General features: G+C 39.6%; 1 protein-coding gene across 1 annotated transcript; it reads right to left on the bottom strand.

Moving 5' to 3' along the window:
* Window positions 1–7,980: 7,980 nt before the first annotated feature.
* On the bottom strand, window positions 7,981–15,263 carry LOC117073561 (zinc finger protein 736-like). The gene has a single exon (XM_033194604.1). The coding sequence runs from the start codon at window positions 14,764–14,766 to the stop codon at window positions 13,684–13,686; it is 1,083 nt and encodes a 360-aa protein (XP_033050495.1). The 5' UTR covers window positions 14,767–15,263; the 3' UTR covers window positions 7,981–13,683.
* Window positions 15,264–17,095: the final 1,832 nt, after the last annotated feature.

Consider the following 17,095-nt stretch of genomic DNA (forward strand, 5'->3'; position numbering starts at 1 on the left):
AACTCACTTTGTTGAGAGTTTTTTTTTTTTTCCTCCCAGTCAACTCTACTCTTCATTCTTCAGAGCATCCCTGAGCCTAATCTTTCCTAGTCATGTGACTAAAACCCAATTTTGCTGAAGGAGAAAGTTCTGCAACATGAGGATTTGGAATCTTCATTTAGGATAAGTTGAGTATATGCATGTGGGTTTCTTTCTGGATTTTCTTATCTGTTTCAACATTTAGTTTTCTGTCTGTATGCCAGCACCACACTATTTTGATTACTGTAACTTTGTAATACTTTTTGAAATAAAAAAGAATTATGCCTCTGAGTTTATTCTTTTCTTCAGGTTGTTTGGCTACTTTTGGTTTTTTGAGTATTTATAGAAATTATAGGGCAATATTTAGTGGCTCACTCCTGTGATCCCAGAACATTGGGAAGCCAAGGCAGTTGGATTACAGGAGCCCAGGAGTTTGAGACCACCCTGGGCAATATAGTAAAACCCTCTCTCTACAAAAAATACAAAAACTTGCACATGATGGCATGCACCTGTAGTGCCAGCTACTTGTGAGGCTGAGGTGGGAGGATCAATTGAGCTTGAGAGGTCAAGGCTACAGTGAGCCATGATTATGACACTGCACTCCAGCCTGGGTGACACAGCTAAATATTGACTCAAACATTTTAGAGTATTTTAGTACGTCTGCAAAAAGAACTATTGGTTTTGTGAAAGAGATCTCATTGATTTGTAGATCATTTTGAATACCATTAACATCTACAGAAACTTGCACGTTCTAATTCTTGAAAAATAGTATGCCAAATAATTTGTCAAGTTTTCATATATATGCAGGCATGCTAGTTTTCTTTTGGTTTTTAACTTCCAGTTATATTTCATTGTAGTCAGAAATACTACTTTTTATGATTACCATTTGTTTATGCTAAAACTTGCACTCTACCTTAGAAGTTTGTCTATCTAAGAAAATGTGCCATATGTAATTAGAAATATTATGTATTATGCTATTGTTGGGTGAAGTGTTTTGTAGATTATCCCCAGGTCTTGTTTTTCTTTTTAACCTTTTATTTCTCTGTGTATTTGTCTTTATCTTTATTTTGTTACTATTTATTTTTATTTACTTTCATTTTTTCTATTAATTTAATTTTCTTTTATATTTTTCTGATTATATTCTCTTCATTTCAAATTTTCTCCAATTTGTATCTTGTTTGTAACATTTTATTTAATCTCTTTTTGTTTCTTTTATTTATTCCCATTAATATCCCTTCATATTATTTTATTTTCTTTCTCCATATTTATCTTTATTATTTTCAGTTTTTCTCCTCATTCTTAAAATTTTCTTATTTTATTGCAAATTATTTCATTTCTTTTATTTCTCTTACTTTTATTGTATTTATTAAGTTCATCTTCATTTTATGTATTTTCACTGATCTTAATTATATTTCTCTTTATTTTTCTCTATTTTATTTCAGTTTATGTGTCCTTACTATTTTTAATTACTTTAAACTTATTTTTAAATTTTATTTTATTTCTCTTGATTTCATTTTTTCACTTTATTTTTCTATATTTTGTTTTGTGAAACAGAATAAATGAGCTATTTTAGATTGGCCCAGCCACAGTGGTCAAGACTCCTGTTTGCTGAGGCTCTCTGCCAGCCACTCTACTTCAGAAGTCTCCAATCCAGGGTATAGTCAGGACCTCCTAACAGGATTGCTAAGATCCCTGGGCAGAGCTTTCATTGTTACAGGCCCATCTAGCATTCAGGGTCACAGGCCATTTCTGCTGCTTTCAGAAGCCCACTACAAGCCTCAGTGTTGCTATGCCAAGGCCCTGACTGCCTCTTTATTTGTGTCCCAATGGATCCCCCACACATAATGCAGGGCACTGACTCTTCTTCCTTCTTTCCCAGGACAGGCTCCACACCCACTCCACTTCACCAGAGCATGCCTAGACCATATGTATGTCTTTTTGTTGTTAAAAAAAAATTTTGTTTTAGTGTGTTTGTTTTTGAGACAGAATCTTGCTATGTTGCCCAGGCTGGAGTGGAGTGGCATGATCTCAGCTCACTGCAACCTCTGCCTCCTGGGTTCAAGCAATTCTCTTGCCTCAGCCTCCCAAGTAGCTGGGCTTATAGGTGTGTGCCACCACGTCCAGTTGACTTTTTATTTTATTTTATTTTTAGTAGAGATGGAGTTTTGCCATGTTGGCCAGCCTGGTTTCAAACTCCTGACCTCAAGTGAGCCGCCACGGGTGGCTGAAAAAAAATATTTTTTAATTTTAACTTGACATATAACTTAATTATTATAAAATGTCAGCTTTATGGGTAGATATACATGAAAATATGTGCAAAAATGCTAATGATGTGAGAAGATGAACATTTCTACACTTCCAATTAATGATTTCATGGAGTTGCTATTTTACCTTTTCCTGTCAGTGTCTCTATATGTTCAATGGGAAAATCCTCAGCGAAGACTCCTTAGTATGATAGACAAAATGTGATGCAATCAATCATTGACAGATGCATAGTAAAGTAACTTCTGGTTTTCATTTGGAGCTCTCACAGCTAGGATTGAAAACTCTTGGTTGTAAACTCACACAATGAGGAGTTATACTGTGCTGCCCTCCTCTGCACATTTGTCTACCTTCCCAGTTGTTTGAACTTGCCAAGCAAAAAGGTGGGAAACTGTTTCCCTCAGAACTACTCATCTCCCTTTCACAGGTTTTTAGGTTGTGCATTGTCCAGATTGCTTAGAAGCTCATGATCGGAGAGATCATATTTTTTCAAGTGAAAGCTTTGTTGCACAAGGATTAAGTGAAAATTTTTACCACCCAGGGCCCATGGTTTCCCCAGAGCCAGGATGGAGTTGAAAAACTATTACTGAAGCCAGAAAGTGATGACAGAATTTGAGGGCTCCCCACAGGAGAAAGCAAAATGCCCCCTTTTGCTTTCCAAGTGGTCACTGCTTATTCTGGCATTAATCTTGCTTCTGACCATTATATGTTTCTTCTTCATCTTACTTGTTATTCTGCTGATTGTGCATCTAAGGAAAAGAGGATGATAGTAATAAAGAGAACAACTGTATCCTTCTATAGCTGATGCCTTGGTGAGCTTTGAAGCACATTGAGCAGAGCCTGAAATCCTTCCTCACTATGGGGTAAGCTGTGTCAACTTCGATTCCCATGTAAATGGCACCAGATTCAAGGTGTCAAAGCAGAGACTCAGTACCAGTGAATAAGATATGGAGTTTTACTGGGGATTTACATGGAGGGAAGAAAGTCCAGTGTCAGTGGGCTTAGCAAGATAACCATGCCCAGGACAGACCAGGGGCTCAGATGTTCCTCATAGATAAAGAACAATCTCCAGGTTAGCCACTACTAGATTTTTTTTTTTTTTTTTTTTGAGATGGAGTTTCACTCTTGTTGCCCTGGCTGGAGTGCAATGGCACAATCTTGGCTCACCACAAACTCCACCTCTTGGGTTCAAGCGATTCTCCTGCCTCAGCCTCCCAAGTAGCTGGGATTACAGGCATGTGCCACCAGGCTCGGCTAATTTTGTATTTTCAGTAGAGATGGGGTTTCTCCATGTTGATCAGGCTGGTCTCAGACTCCTGACCTCAGGTGATCTGCCTCCCTTGGCCTCCCAAAGTGGTGGGATTACAGGCATAAGCCACCGCACACAACCAGGCCACTACTAGATTTTTTTTAGCTTGGAACTCTGAACACTCAGAAGCAATTTTTACATAGGGTCAGTCTCCATGCCCAAGTCAAGTTAACACTGTCAGTTGCATCCATCATACAGGCTGGTTCAGGCAGTGGAGGTTCTTTTTCCTGAAACCCTAGATTCAAAATTTTTTTGCCTTTTCTTGAATTGTTGGGTTGACAGCAGTTTATCTATTAGGCCTGAAGTGTGTGCACATTGCTGGTACGGTTGTCTAAGTTAATGAGATGACTTCATAGTTGGTAGGGCCTGTTCCCATTACAGGTGTGACTGGGTGTGTACAGGCTGCTGAGGTGCCTCTTCTCCAGACTTTCACTGGATCCTTACATTCTGAGGCCCCAGTTCCACTATTTTCCAAGGTGGGACATGCTGAACCAGACCCTGGAATTGTGGTTCAAGGTGACCAGGTTGCGGCTGCTCTTTAAAAGGCAGAACTGCCAGGTCTGTGTCTTATTTTCCTTGTCATTCTAAAGTATCTTTTGGTATGGAGATCAGCAAAGAGTCTGAGTATGTGACAGCCCTCCTGCTAGAGTTGGTACTATTTATACATGACTCTTAAGAGTCAAGGTAGGTTGAGAGATCTCCCTTCCTGGCATAGGCTGAGTAGGCTAGAGCACTGTGACCCTTAAAGCTTAGCTCATGCAGTCTTCAGAGGAATTTCAAAAAAACATAGGATGAGGGGGTAGAGAAAAAGCTGGTACAAATGACAAGTTGCAGGTGAAATAATTGGAGGCAGGAAGAGAACAGGACCTGCTTGGAACAGTACACACACTGCCTGGGTACAGCTGAACAGTCAAGCCAGTTCTCTGATTTGGGATTAACAGGCCCACTTCTGCTCTGGCCTGGGTGCTGAACACTTTGGTTCTAGAACCAAATGTGGATTCTGGACTCGGGAATTCCAATTGGGTTTCACAGGCCTGTGGAGTGAGGAGGCCCAGGTGGGCCCACAAAAGTGGCTGTGGGTGAGCTTACCACATACGACTGGCTGCTTCTATGCCTACATTCACAAGAGAGATCTTCTTCCTCAAAGGCATGCCCAGGGAGATGTGAGGCTCATGGGAGCCAAGTGAAGAAAAAAGGTGATGCCTCAGCCCAGTGCCTTTGCCCTTCCTGGCTTGTGGCTTTGGGGGCTCAAATTGCTCATCAGAAAAATGGGCAATGAAAGCTCAGTGACTGGCTGCTCACCTCACTTTTACCAGGCGACTACACAATGCTCACTCTGCAGCTCCAGGTACAGCCTGTGTTTCAAAAAGCTGGCGGATCTCTGGGCTGAGTTCAGGAGCTCCTCCTGCCTACCCCTCTGTGCCCACCTGACAGCTCACCATGTCTGCTGTATGCCACCCTTATTGCATGCTCTTGCCAAGCCCATGTCTCCCTGGGTTGGCTTGGGGCACATGCTCACTGAAGCCCAGGTGGCCTGACCATCCTTCCTCCAATGTACAGCCTTAGGCAGGTGCCACCCAGGTTTTCTCCTAGAATGTGATCTCAGGGGATCGCAGCAGCACATTCCACTCTAACTTACTGACTAGTTAATCAAAAAGTCACAATGTACCAAGGTGGGTGTGGGCCTTGACACTCTTGATATCCTTCCTCTAGTGGGGCTGCACTGGGGGTTGCCATCCTTATTTCTTGGTGGAAAAAGCTAGCAGGTGAGGCAGGACTCAAGTGCTAGGGACAGGACAGAGAACCTAGGCTGGCCTCACTCAGGGCCCTCTGTGGCTCCTGTAGGCAGGAGGGCTCCATGGAGCTTCAGACCCCTTTTCTAGGATGGTGCCCACAGCCCCTTCCTGGATCTCCAAAAAGGGCCCACTCTTTCTGCAACCTGCACCTACTGGTCTCTAGAAGGTGAGCATCCATTTATCTTTGTGGACATGGCCTTCTGCTCCATTTCCATGAGAAATACCTAGGGAATCCTGGGCCTGCGCTGGAGGTTCTCTAAGTGCCAAAGTCAGTAAGTCTCAAGAATATAATTAATAGTATTTTCTGCACATTACTATCTCAGGGTTACTTTTGCCCAAAAATGTGTAAAAACAAATATTAAAATTTTTATCCTTTACATTATCTTAATTAGGTCATCATACAAACTTTTTATTTTCCTCCCAATCATTGAGTTTTTGTTTTATTCTCTGTTTAAATTGTTACGTGCTTTAAAGGCAAAAACTTAAAAAAAAAATACACTACACAAATACTAATAGGTAGCAGCAATTTATTTAAATGTCATTAGATTTATTTAAGTAAATAATTTAAGTAAACAGTTTATATTACTTGTATAAATTATCTTACATCTCATCCTCAATCTTAAAAAAAATTTAGCTAGGTATGCAATTCAAAATTGACAGATTTTTTTTTTTTAAATAGGCAACTTAACATTTTATTGGACAAGTTGGGTAATATTAATTCTCAAATATTTTATCTTAGAAATCAACACACTTGACAATTGATATTCATAGTATCTATGAAAGTGACATTCTGAACGTGCTTTATACTTGCCAAAAATTTAGGAGAAAAAAATCTATTCTGGCCTTCAGTAGTAAAACTTAAAGAATAAAGAAATAAGATTAAATTTACTGGCTAAATTACCCAAAAAACTGAAACAGATTCATTTACTTGTTCTTTATCTTTCAGTATCTGATAATGAACAGATTTTAAGATGTTCAGAATCTGCTTCAGTATAGAAATAAGGCCAAACAGCTTTTGTGAAAGAATCATTAAAATATACAAAACAAACCTATCACTTACATTACTTTAAAAAATCACCCAATTCGTAGTCCAAAAGAATACCAATCTTACTGGATTTTACTACTGACAGAAGTGGGCTTTTTTAGGACCTGATGCAGCACAACCACTCTATGTATCATCCAACTGCCCCCAAATCAACCCAGAACTGAAGGTTGATCCTGCCAGGTCCTAAGAAGACCGTCTTGACACACACTCAATTTTCATTTAGGATCGTTTCCCACTTCTCCTTCCAGTAATGTCTGCCAGAACTACACTTCTGAGAGCCCAGGACAGCAGGGCAGAAATAAAATCTCGGGTTATAACAAACGTTTGGTTTTGTTCTTCCATCACACAGCTTTTTCTATCCTCAGAGACAGTAAGTTGAGGATGTGCTGTGTCAAGATCTAAAACCAAGGACAGGCGCGGTGGCTCACACGTGTATTCCCAGCACTTTGGAAGGCTGAGGTGGGTGGATCATGAGGTCAGGAGATCAAGACCATCCTGGCTAACACGGTGAAACCCCATCTCTACCAAAAATACAAAAAATTAGCTGGGCCTGGTGGTGGGCACCAGTAGTCTCAGCTATTCAGGAGGGTGAGGCAGGAGAACTGCTTGAACCTAGGAGGCGAAGGTTGCAGCGAGCAGAGATCATGCATGCCACTGCACACCAGCTTGGGTGACAGAGTGAGACTCCATCTCAAAAAAAGAAAAAAAAAGATCTAGAATTAAATCTACTTGAAATAGTTCTGTCTAAGCCAGAATATAGAGGAGGATGACTAAAACCATATATATATATTTTTTTTTTGAGACACAGTCTCACTCTGTCGCCCAGGCTGGAGTGCAGTGGCGCGATCTTGGCTCACTGCAAGCTCTGCCTCCCAGGTTTACACCATTCTCCTACCTCAGCCTCCCGAGAGGCTGGGACTACAGGCGCCCACCACCACGTCCGTCTAATTTTTTGTATTTTTAGTAGAAACGGGGTTTCACCGTGTTTGCCAGGATGGTCTTGATCTCCTGACCTCGTGATCCGCCCACCTTGGCCTCCTAAAGTGCTGGGATTACAGGCATGAGCCACCGTGCCTGGCCCTAAAACCGTATTTTATATTTTGTTAATCTATATGAAAAGAGTTCAGGGTATTTTAGGTTTCAATACCTGTGGTGCACACTCTTAACACGTGTCAGCAATTCCAGGTTTGACTGCATAGAATTGCCCTCTATCTCCCCTAGTAGATGTTGAAATGTAGAAACATAATCTGAAAATTTTACAAGGTTTTCACTTAGTTTTGCTAAAATGTCCATCTCTTCATCTTGTTTCCATTGTGAGAGCCAACTGTGCAACATGGGTACAGTTATGCTCTCTTCATATGCAGAATTAATGCCATTGTTTTTACAACAGATACGTTCCATTTTTCACCTGAGACCACAGGCTAATTTCAAAAAGAATATTTACTTCTAATTATGTAGCTTCTGTTACATAGCTAGTATTGTCTTTGTTTACTTCATGTATATGCTAAAAAGACCTGATGACTTATGAAACATTCAACTGTTTACTTCAATAAATTGGCTCAATAAATTTAATAAACTCAATTATGTCAATTTTATAAAGTAAAATGAACAATAACTAAACATAAATTGGATTAAATAGCATTCTCTACTTCAAACAAAATATAAAATATACTAAATAACATACAATACACGCACTATGAAATTACTCACATGTGAAAATTATTTTGTGAACACCATTAAATATTATCAAAGTCACTTTCATAATCTCTGAGGGGATTATACAAAGAATGTTTTATGAAATTAGATGAAAAGAAAATTACATATTATGTCTATGGTGAGCAACAGGCAAACAAACAAACAACAAAAAAATAGAATTTGCACAAGATGATTCTAAGCCAGGAGCAATAACATTTTAGATAAATGAATTTAATACACAGCAGAGAAAATAGATTTGCTTTCAAAATCTTTGAAGTTTCTGGTATCCTGGTAACTGATCAAAACTTGTAAAATTATCTATTTCACTCTAATATTTTTCTTTTCTTCTCAAAGTAGGTACACAACCATAAACAAATACGATTACTTTCTCTATAAATCTGTTACACCTGAAGTTTATTTCATAGTGATATATTTGTATATTTAAATCCATGTAAAACAAAATTAAAGGTCTGTATGTGTTTAGCAGACCAGAGAAGTCATATGTTCAACAGAAAAAAGTAGGATAAAATTTTGTAAATAGTTGTTCAGAATTCAGAAACATATAGCTCCACTATACTCATAATCTTTGTTACAACCCTCATAATAACCTGTAGTTACAACAAAACAAAAATGTAAGTTGTAGAAACCATATTCTCTAAATTATTTTAAGTTAAAGACCACTGACAAAGGGATCACTAGAGATGTTATTCCACTGTCACCCAACAGTATATTGTTACCTGTAACCTTGGGTTAAGATGGGATAAATTATCATCAGTGGCAAGATACATATTCAGTGTAAAATAGCCTGAACACAATAACAACAATTTTGGTTTATTAAAACAAATAAAGTTCACACGTTGTCATTAAAAAGGCATTTTGAAATTCACTCTATTTTAATAACCTTAATTTGCAAATGGTAAAGCAATTTCCTTCTAAAATTCAAATTGTTTCTCTTACTAAGCAGATTATTATCCTGATCACTTACCACACTCCTATCATCCTGTCACTTACGACACCGCTGTAAACTACTAAGTGGCCTTTCCACTTAGGATTTCTTCATGTATCTTAGATTTCAGTTTACTTAATCTTCCATGGGAAAGTATATAAATCTGTCCATCTAACAGAGAAGAACCTCTCATAACTCTGGTGCAGCAATCATTGACCATGTTTTCACATAAATTCTAGAAATGAAGACATAGCATCAAATGTAAGAATTAAATTACATCAGTATTTGCTTTTGAAAAAATATTGAATCCTTTTAATATAAAAAAGTAGGTTCCTTTTAGAGAAAAGTGATCGAGACTGCTGACTAGAAGCAGCTAGACTGTGTAGTTCTCATAGAGAGGAATGCAAGGTGTATACAAATACAGCACCTGCAACTGAAACATCCAGGTACTTGCATTGGGAATAATCAAAGAAACAACTTACAGAGAATGGAGTAAAGAAAGGCAGGGCAGTGGGCCACCTGGGAACAACATGGAGCCAAGGGAACCTCCCCACCCAGTAAAGCAGTGAGTGCATGTGTGATCCTGGGAACGCACAATTCTCCCACAGATCTTCGCAACCTTCAGGTGAGGAGATACCCTCATGGACCCACTTCACCAAGGCCTTCAGTTTAACACACAGAGCTACATGGAGTCTTAGCAGAGCAGCTACTCAGGCCTGTGCAAATTCAAGAGCTTTAGATACTAGCTTTCCAGGCTTCCAGAAAAAGCAGCTGCAACTTGAGCAAAGCAGGAGGTTACACCCCTGTACATACTCAGAGGAAAGAGGCAGAATCCAGGGGGCTGAGTAGTGATGATCTGCAGGACCCACTTCTACAATGCCTCACACAGTAAGACCTACTGGCTTAGATTCCAGCCAACCATTGGTAGCAGCACTGCACCTCCCTGGGTTAGAGCCACCAGAAAGAGGAGTGGGCCACCATCTTTGCTGGTTGGGCAACTTAGCCATTCCAGCCTTCAGGTTTTGAAGCGCCCAAGCTGACTGGGGGCAGAAAGGATCTCCTAGCACAGTACAGGTGCTCTAAAAAGACAAGGCCAGACTGCCTGTTAAAGTAGGTCCCCAATTTCATTCCTTCTCACTGGAAAGTACTTCCCAATGAGGGTCTCCAGCTACCACCACCAGCGCTCTTTGGTTGATGGAGTTTTGAAACCTCTTTGGGATATAGTTCCTAGAAGGAAGAGTGAGCTGCCATTTTTGCTGTTTGTGTGTTAGCTCTTCCAGCCTTCTGGCTTTGGAGAATCCAAATAAACTGGGGGTGGAAGTGGTACCTCTGAACAGCAGAGTTGTCCTACAAAAATACGGTTAGACTGCTTTGAGGGGGTCCCCAATCATGTTTTCCTCACTGGGTAAGACCTTCAACAGGGGCTTTCCAGCTACTTCCTACAGGTGCTTTTGGGTTGGAAACAGGTCTGTACCTCCCTGGGATGCAGCTCCCAGAGAAAAGGGCATGCTGCCATTGTTGCTGTTTTGCAGCATTCAGTGGTGATAACTTCCGGTACTGGAACATCCGAGGAGACCAGAAACTGCAGTGGACACCCAGCATACTACAGCAGCCCTTCAGAAGTCGTCAGACTGTTACGTGAGTGCCCGTTCTCATATATTCTCATGAGGCAGGTGCTCCAGGCCTGGGCCACTAGCCAATCATTGCCAGAGCTATTGAGCCAGTAGCAACTTAGCAACTCCCTGGACAGAGCCTCCAGGGGCCTCTGCAGTACTACTGTCCTTGCCACCCTCAGACTCATGAAAAATCCAAAACCCTAAGTGCCTTATTCACACCTCAAACAACCTGCAGTTTACCCAAGGAGAGGAGGCCAGTCCATCCTCCATGGGTCCCACAAACTACCCACTGCTCCTCATCAGACAGTGAACCCCTAACTTGGCCAAAAGTACAGATCTTCCATCCTGGACTGGCTGCACTGGGTGATTGCTGACCTACATCTCTCTAAGATGCAGCCCCCAGAAGACAAGCAAAGAGATGGGGCAGCAAGCCAGCTCATGTGGTACCCAGAGGATTTGGTGCAAGAGCATCTGTAGTCAAGTGTGGCCAGCGACGGCCATTTCTCCCGGCTCCACTTTCTCCCATAACAGACTTTAGCCCCAGGGGAACTGTTGGGCCTAATTTCTGCAGGATGGTCTTGCAAATCAGAAGCAGCTGGTCCAACTGCGCACTCCTTGAACTGCTGGTCTCTCCCAGGGACCCAGTCTGGCCACAGCTGCTTACAGGGCAGTCTCAGGTACCCTGGAAGCTCATACCACAGCATCTGCACTGGTGGGCCATGCCTGACCCATGAGGAGCTCCAGCAAGGCAGCCCCTACGACTGCACCAGCCCACGCTTCTTCCCCACACTCCAGCTTCCCCCGAGACCATTGCAACTCCCCATATTTCTTTGCTGGCACATGTCTGCAAAGGCAGGTTTGGCTTTGCTTGCCCCACCAGCAAATGGAAATGCAATATGCCCCTGCCACTCCCAGCAACTGCCACTGTAGATGAAGTTTTGGTGTGCAGAGAGCCAGAAAACTCCACTCCTGCCTTTGTGCTAACACTGTGTGGAGAACAGGGTATCTTCCCACACTCTGAACAATCACTCCTTCTTAGGGGACACAGAAAAGGCATCAAAACTTTCTCTGGCCAGCATCCTCCCCTATACCAACACCACCTTTAAGTGCAACAGTACACAGTCTCCAGCAGGTATCCCCCACTCCCCTCCCAGCTGCTTTGCTCCTGCCAGTGAGGTGGATGCCAAAGACAGGCAGAAACCCCATATCCACCAGCACTCTGCTCCAGCTGTGGCACCTTGGTTCCACAGAATCGCAAACTCCAAATCTCAAGGAGCCAGAGAACACAGCTGGGGCTCAATACAAGTCCCCCGGAGTTAGAGTATGCAGCCTCTGAGTTGTGAGCTGAGCACTGCCCACCCCCACCACCACCAAAACAAAACAAAACTCCCAGGAACAAAGCCTGTTGGCTGCATCCAACAATCAAATACTCAAGACCATCAAATAGGATTACAAAAAAAAAAACAAAACAAAACCCATTCAAAGGTCAGCAACCTTAAAGATACGCCCACAAAGACAAGACAAAATCAGTGCAAAGATAAAAACACAAAAAGCCAGAGTGACTTTTTTCATCCAAATGACCAAATTATGTTTCCAGCAAGGCTTAAGATGACAGAAGTAGAATTCAGAATATGGATAGAAACAAACTTCACTGAGTTACAAAAGTAAGTTGCAACCCAACACAAGGAAGGGAAAACACTGCAGGAACTGACAGAAAAAACAGCCAGTCTAGAGAAAAATGTGGCCAACCTGATAGAACTGAAAAACACAATACAAAACCTTTATCACGTAATCACAAATATTAACAGCAGAATAGGCCAAGCAGAAGAAAGAATCGCAAGAGCTTCAAGACTGGCTTTCTGAAATAAGACAGACAAGAATAGTGAAAAAACAAAAAAGAGGAATGAACAAAACCTCTAAGAAATATGGGATTATGTAAAGAAACCAAATCTATGACGCAAGAGATTGCCTGAAAGCGATGGGGAGAATGAAAACAACCTGAAATACATATTTCAGGATAACATCCATGAGAACTTCCCCAACCTAGAGAGGCCAACATTCAAATGCAGGAAATGTGGAGAATCCCAGTAAGATACCCCATGAGAAGGTCATCCTCAAGACACATAATCATGAGATTCTCCAAGGTCAAAATGAAAGAAAAAATATGTTAAAAGGCAGCTACAGAAAAAAAGGACAGGTCACCTCTAAAAGAAGCTCTTGAGAAAAACAACGAACCTTTCAGCTGAAATCCTACAAGTCAAAAGAGATTAGGGGCCAATATTCAACATTCTTAAAAAAAGAATTCCAACACAGAATTTCACATCTGACCAAGGTAAGCTTCAGAATTAAAAAATATATATGATCCTATTCAGATAAGCAAATGCTGAGAAAATCTGTTACCACAAGATCTGTCTTATAAGAGCTTCTGAAGAAAGCATTAAATAAGAAAGACTATTACCAGTCACTACAAAAGCACACTAAAGTATACAAACTGCAGACACTATAAGGCAACCACATAAACAAATGTGCAAAATAGCCAGCTAAGATCCTAATAACAGAATCAAATCCACACATATGAATACTAACCTTAAACATAAATGGGCTAAATAACCAAATTAAAACACAGATGGCAAGCTGAATAAAGAATCAAGATCTAACGGTATGCTTTAATCGAGACACCCATCTCAAATAAGCTCAAAATAAGGGGAAAAAGAAAAGTCTACCAAACAAATAGAAAACAGGAAAAGCAAGGGTTGCAATCCTAGCTTCTGACAAAACAGACTTGAAATTAACATAGATTAAAAAAAAGAAGGGCATTACATAATAGCAAAGGGCTATATATGCACCCAACACATAAGCAACACATAAAGTTCTTAGAGACCCTCTAAGATGATAAATGTTCTTCCATCGTTATTACATTTATACTGCATTTGTTCAGTATTAAATTTCAGATGTTGGAAACAGTATGAGGACTTGTTAAAGGCTTTTCCACATTTTTAACACTTGTGGAGCTTCTCTCTAGTATGAATTCTCTTATGTCTGATGAGGTGTGAGAACCAGCTCGATGCTTTGCCACATTCTTCACATTTGTAGGGTTTCTCTCCAGTGTGAATTCTCTTATGATTAGTCAGGTCTGAGAAGCACTTGAAGGTCTTGCCGCATTCTTCACATTTGTAAGGTCTCTCTTCCATATGAATTCTCTTGTGGTTAAAAAGGGTTGAGGAGCGGGTAAAGGCTTTGCCACATTCTTCACAGATGTAGGGTTTCTCTCCAGTATGAATTCTCTTATGTTTACTAAGGGCCGAGAACCACTTAAAAGCTTTTCCACATTCATTACATTTGTAGGGTTTCTCTCCAGTATGAATTATCTTATGTTTAGCAAGGTCTGAGAACCACCTATAGGCTTTGTTACATTCTTCACATTTGTAGGGTTTCTCTCCAGTATGAATTCTCTTATGATTAGTAAGGTCTGAGAAGCACTTAAAGGCTTTGCCACATTCTTCACATTTGTAGGGTCTGTCTCCAGTATGATTTCTCTTGTGTTTAACAAGGGTTGAGGAGCAGGTAAAGGTTTTGCCACATCCTTCACATTTGTAAGGTTTCTCTCCAGTATGAACTCTCTTATGTTCAGTAAGGTTTGAAAACTTTTTAAAGGCTTTGCCACATTCTTCACATTTGTAGCATCTCTCTGCAGTATGAACTTTCTTATGTCTAGTAAAATCTGAGAACCTACAGTCTTTGCCACATTCTTCACATTTGTAGCATTTCTCTGTGCTAAAAATTTCCTTATTTTCCATGAAGATTGAGCACAACTGGCAATCTCTGCCAAATTTATTACATTGACAGGTTTTGCTATGGGTAATTGAAAAACACTGATGAAGGCCATTATAACTGCTTTTCTGCCCCTTGCAATTACCCACACTTTGGTTGTCTTTCTTTAAATGTAAATTATTAAGGTCACAGCTTCCATATTTTCTCAGAATCACTTTTTGAAATGAATCTTTTATGTCATGCTCCGGCAATATCTCTGCAGTAAAATGAAAAGAGCCAGCTGGAGAAAAAAAAAAATTCTCCCTCATTAGACTCAGGTGAATACATTTTACAAATATATAATTATACAAAGTACATTAACAAAATGACAATAAAATACCACAGGCTCTATATTCTTATTGACATATAAACCTAACAGAAATATACTGACCAAAATGCCTTTGCGAGAAGTCTAAGAACCAGTTAAGCATTTGCAGCATGCCAAGTGAGCAAATGCCAAGAACCACATAGAAGCGTAATAAAAGTATTTCATATTTACCCAGCACAATCATTCTTCATCCTATGATGACTCTAACTATAGACTCCAAACTCCTGTCTTCCCCCTCCAAAAATAAATAAAATAGTGGCACATGTGTCCATGCTTCTGGCTTACTGAGACCTTACCAAAGACTAATTTCTATATTCCATGACAGTGTTGAAAGGAAAGGTGGTATACACTGACAGTTTCAGACAGATGAGACCAAAGGTAAATGACTGTTACAAGAGATGAAAGACTTCAGTATCATAGACAGACAATGGGTATAGCAAGTGACTACAGGATCTCAGTAAGAAATATAGGGAATGGCCAGGAGTGGTAGCTCACACCTGTAATCCCAGAACTTTGGGAGGCTGAGGCAGAAGTTCAAGGTCAGAAGTTCAAGACCAGGCAGGCCAACATGGTGAAACCTCGTCTCAACTAAAAATACAAAAATTAGTAGGGCATGGTGGCAGGTGCCCATAATTCCAGCTACTTGGGAGGCTGAGGCAGAAGAAAGGAGAATTGCTTGAACTCAGGAGGTGGAGGTTGCAATGAGCCAAGCTCGTAACATTGCACTCTAGTCTGGGCAACAGGAGTAACATTCAAAACAAAACAACAACAAAAGAAACAAAACAAAAAAAAACCATGGGGAATCTTTTTAAACTAAAAAACACACAAGCCCAGAGAAAACATCCATAGAACAGGCTTGAGAGACTCCAAAAATCTCTAGCCTAAAAAACTGGTATCATATTCCCCCAGACAAAAGTCACTTAATACAGATTTTGACATGTGGCTTTTTATTATACAAATTGCAACCTAACATTACAACATATACAAAACATCAAGATAATATGGCTCAAAGATAAAAATGAATATCCAGAAATCATTTATTTTAAAAAGGAGACGTAAAAATTACATGAAACAATTTGAATTAAAGTCTAGATCTACTTTTTAAAAGAAAAAAAGTTACCCTAGAAAATCAAAATTACATCTCAATGATGCTCAATGAGTAAAATGGAAAAAAAAAAAAACAAAACAAAATGAAATAACAAAAATGAAACCAACAAAAAGATAAAAAGCACAGAAAGATATAAAAATTGTGTAGAACTACAAAAAAAGACTAATATGCACTTCAACATTAGTAAAAAAATATAAGAAAATCAAGAACTCGGCAAATTTCAACTAAGATTAACACAAAGAGATTTCTAACAAGACACAACATAAGCAATGATTTAAAAGTCACAGACAAGAAGAGAATCTGGAATTCAGGAAGAAAAAAGAGATGTGTTATTTATATGCATGCTTCTGCCAGATTATGAGTATATTTAAGAACACAAATCTTTCAGGCAAGAAGGGAGTAGGATGACATAGTTAAAGCACTGGAAAAAAAAAGTCCAAGCAAGAAACTTATCCAGCAAACGTATTCTTCAAAATGAAAAGAAAAAAAAAAATCTAACTGTATCATTATATCAAGATCTGTATCAAGATCTAACTATATGTCTTCAAGAGACTCATTTCGGATCTAATTAAAAAAAAAAGACTGAAAATGGCAGGATGAAAAATACAATTTATTCAAGTGTTAACCAAATGAGAGGAGAAGAGGCAACAATGTATTAAGTTGAAAACTGTCATATTTCATATAATTTACTTTAAGTCAAAATTCACAAGACAAAGTAGGACATTCAATTATAGTAAGAGGGTTCATTCACTGAGAACCTATAAATACAAGACAGTTTTCCCAAACACATAAAGCAAACATTGACGGAACTGAAGCAAAAATAGACAGCAATATAATAATGGAAGGATACATCAACATCCCACTTTCAGTAATAAATAGAGCAAGACAGAATATCAATGAAGGAACTAAAAACTTGAATGCACTATAAAATAATTACACCTAACAAATGTATACAGACAGCAGAATATACATCTTTTCAATATCTCATAAAACATTTTTCTAGATGGATGACCTGCGACATCAAAAAAGAAGTCTTAACAATTTTTTAAATTGAAATTTTACAGACAATTATTTATGGTCCAAATGGAATGAAACTAGAAATCAATAGCAGAAGAAAAGCTGAAAAATTCAAAAAACATAAAAATAAAACAACACTTTCTCT

The sequence above is a fragment of the Trachypithecus francoisi genome, unplaced genomic scaffold, assembly GCF_009764315.1.
Source record: "Trachypithecus francoisi isolate TF-2019V2 unplaced genomic scaffold, Tfra_2.0 Lachesis_group4, whole genome shotgun sequence".
In the NCBI taxonomy this organism is placed as follows: Eukaryota; Metazoa; Chordata; class Mammalia; order Primates; family Cercopithecidae; genus Trachypithecus; species Trachypithecus francoisi.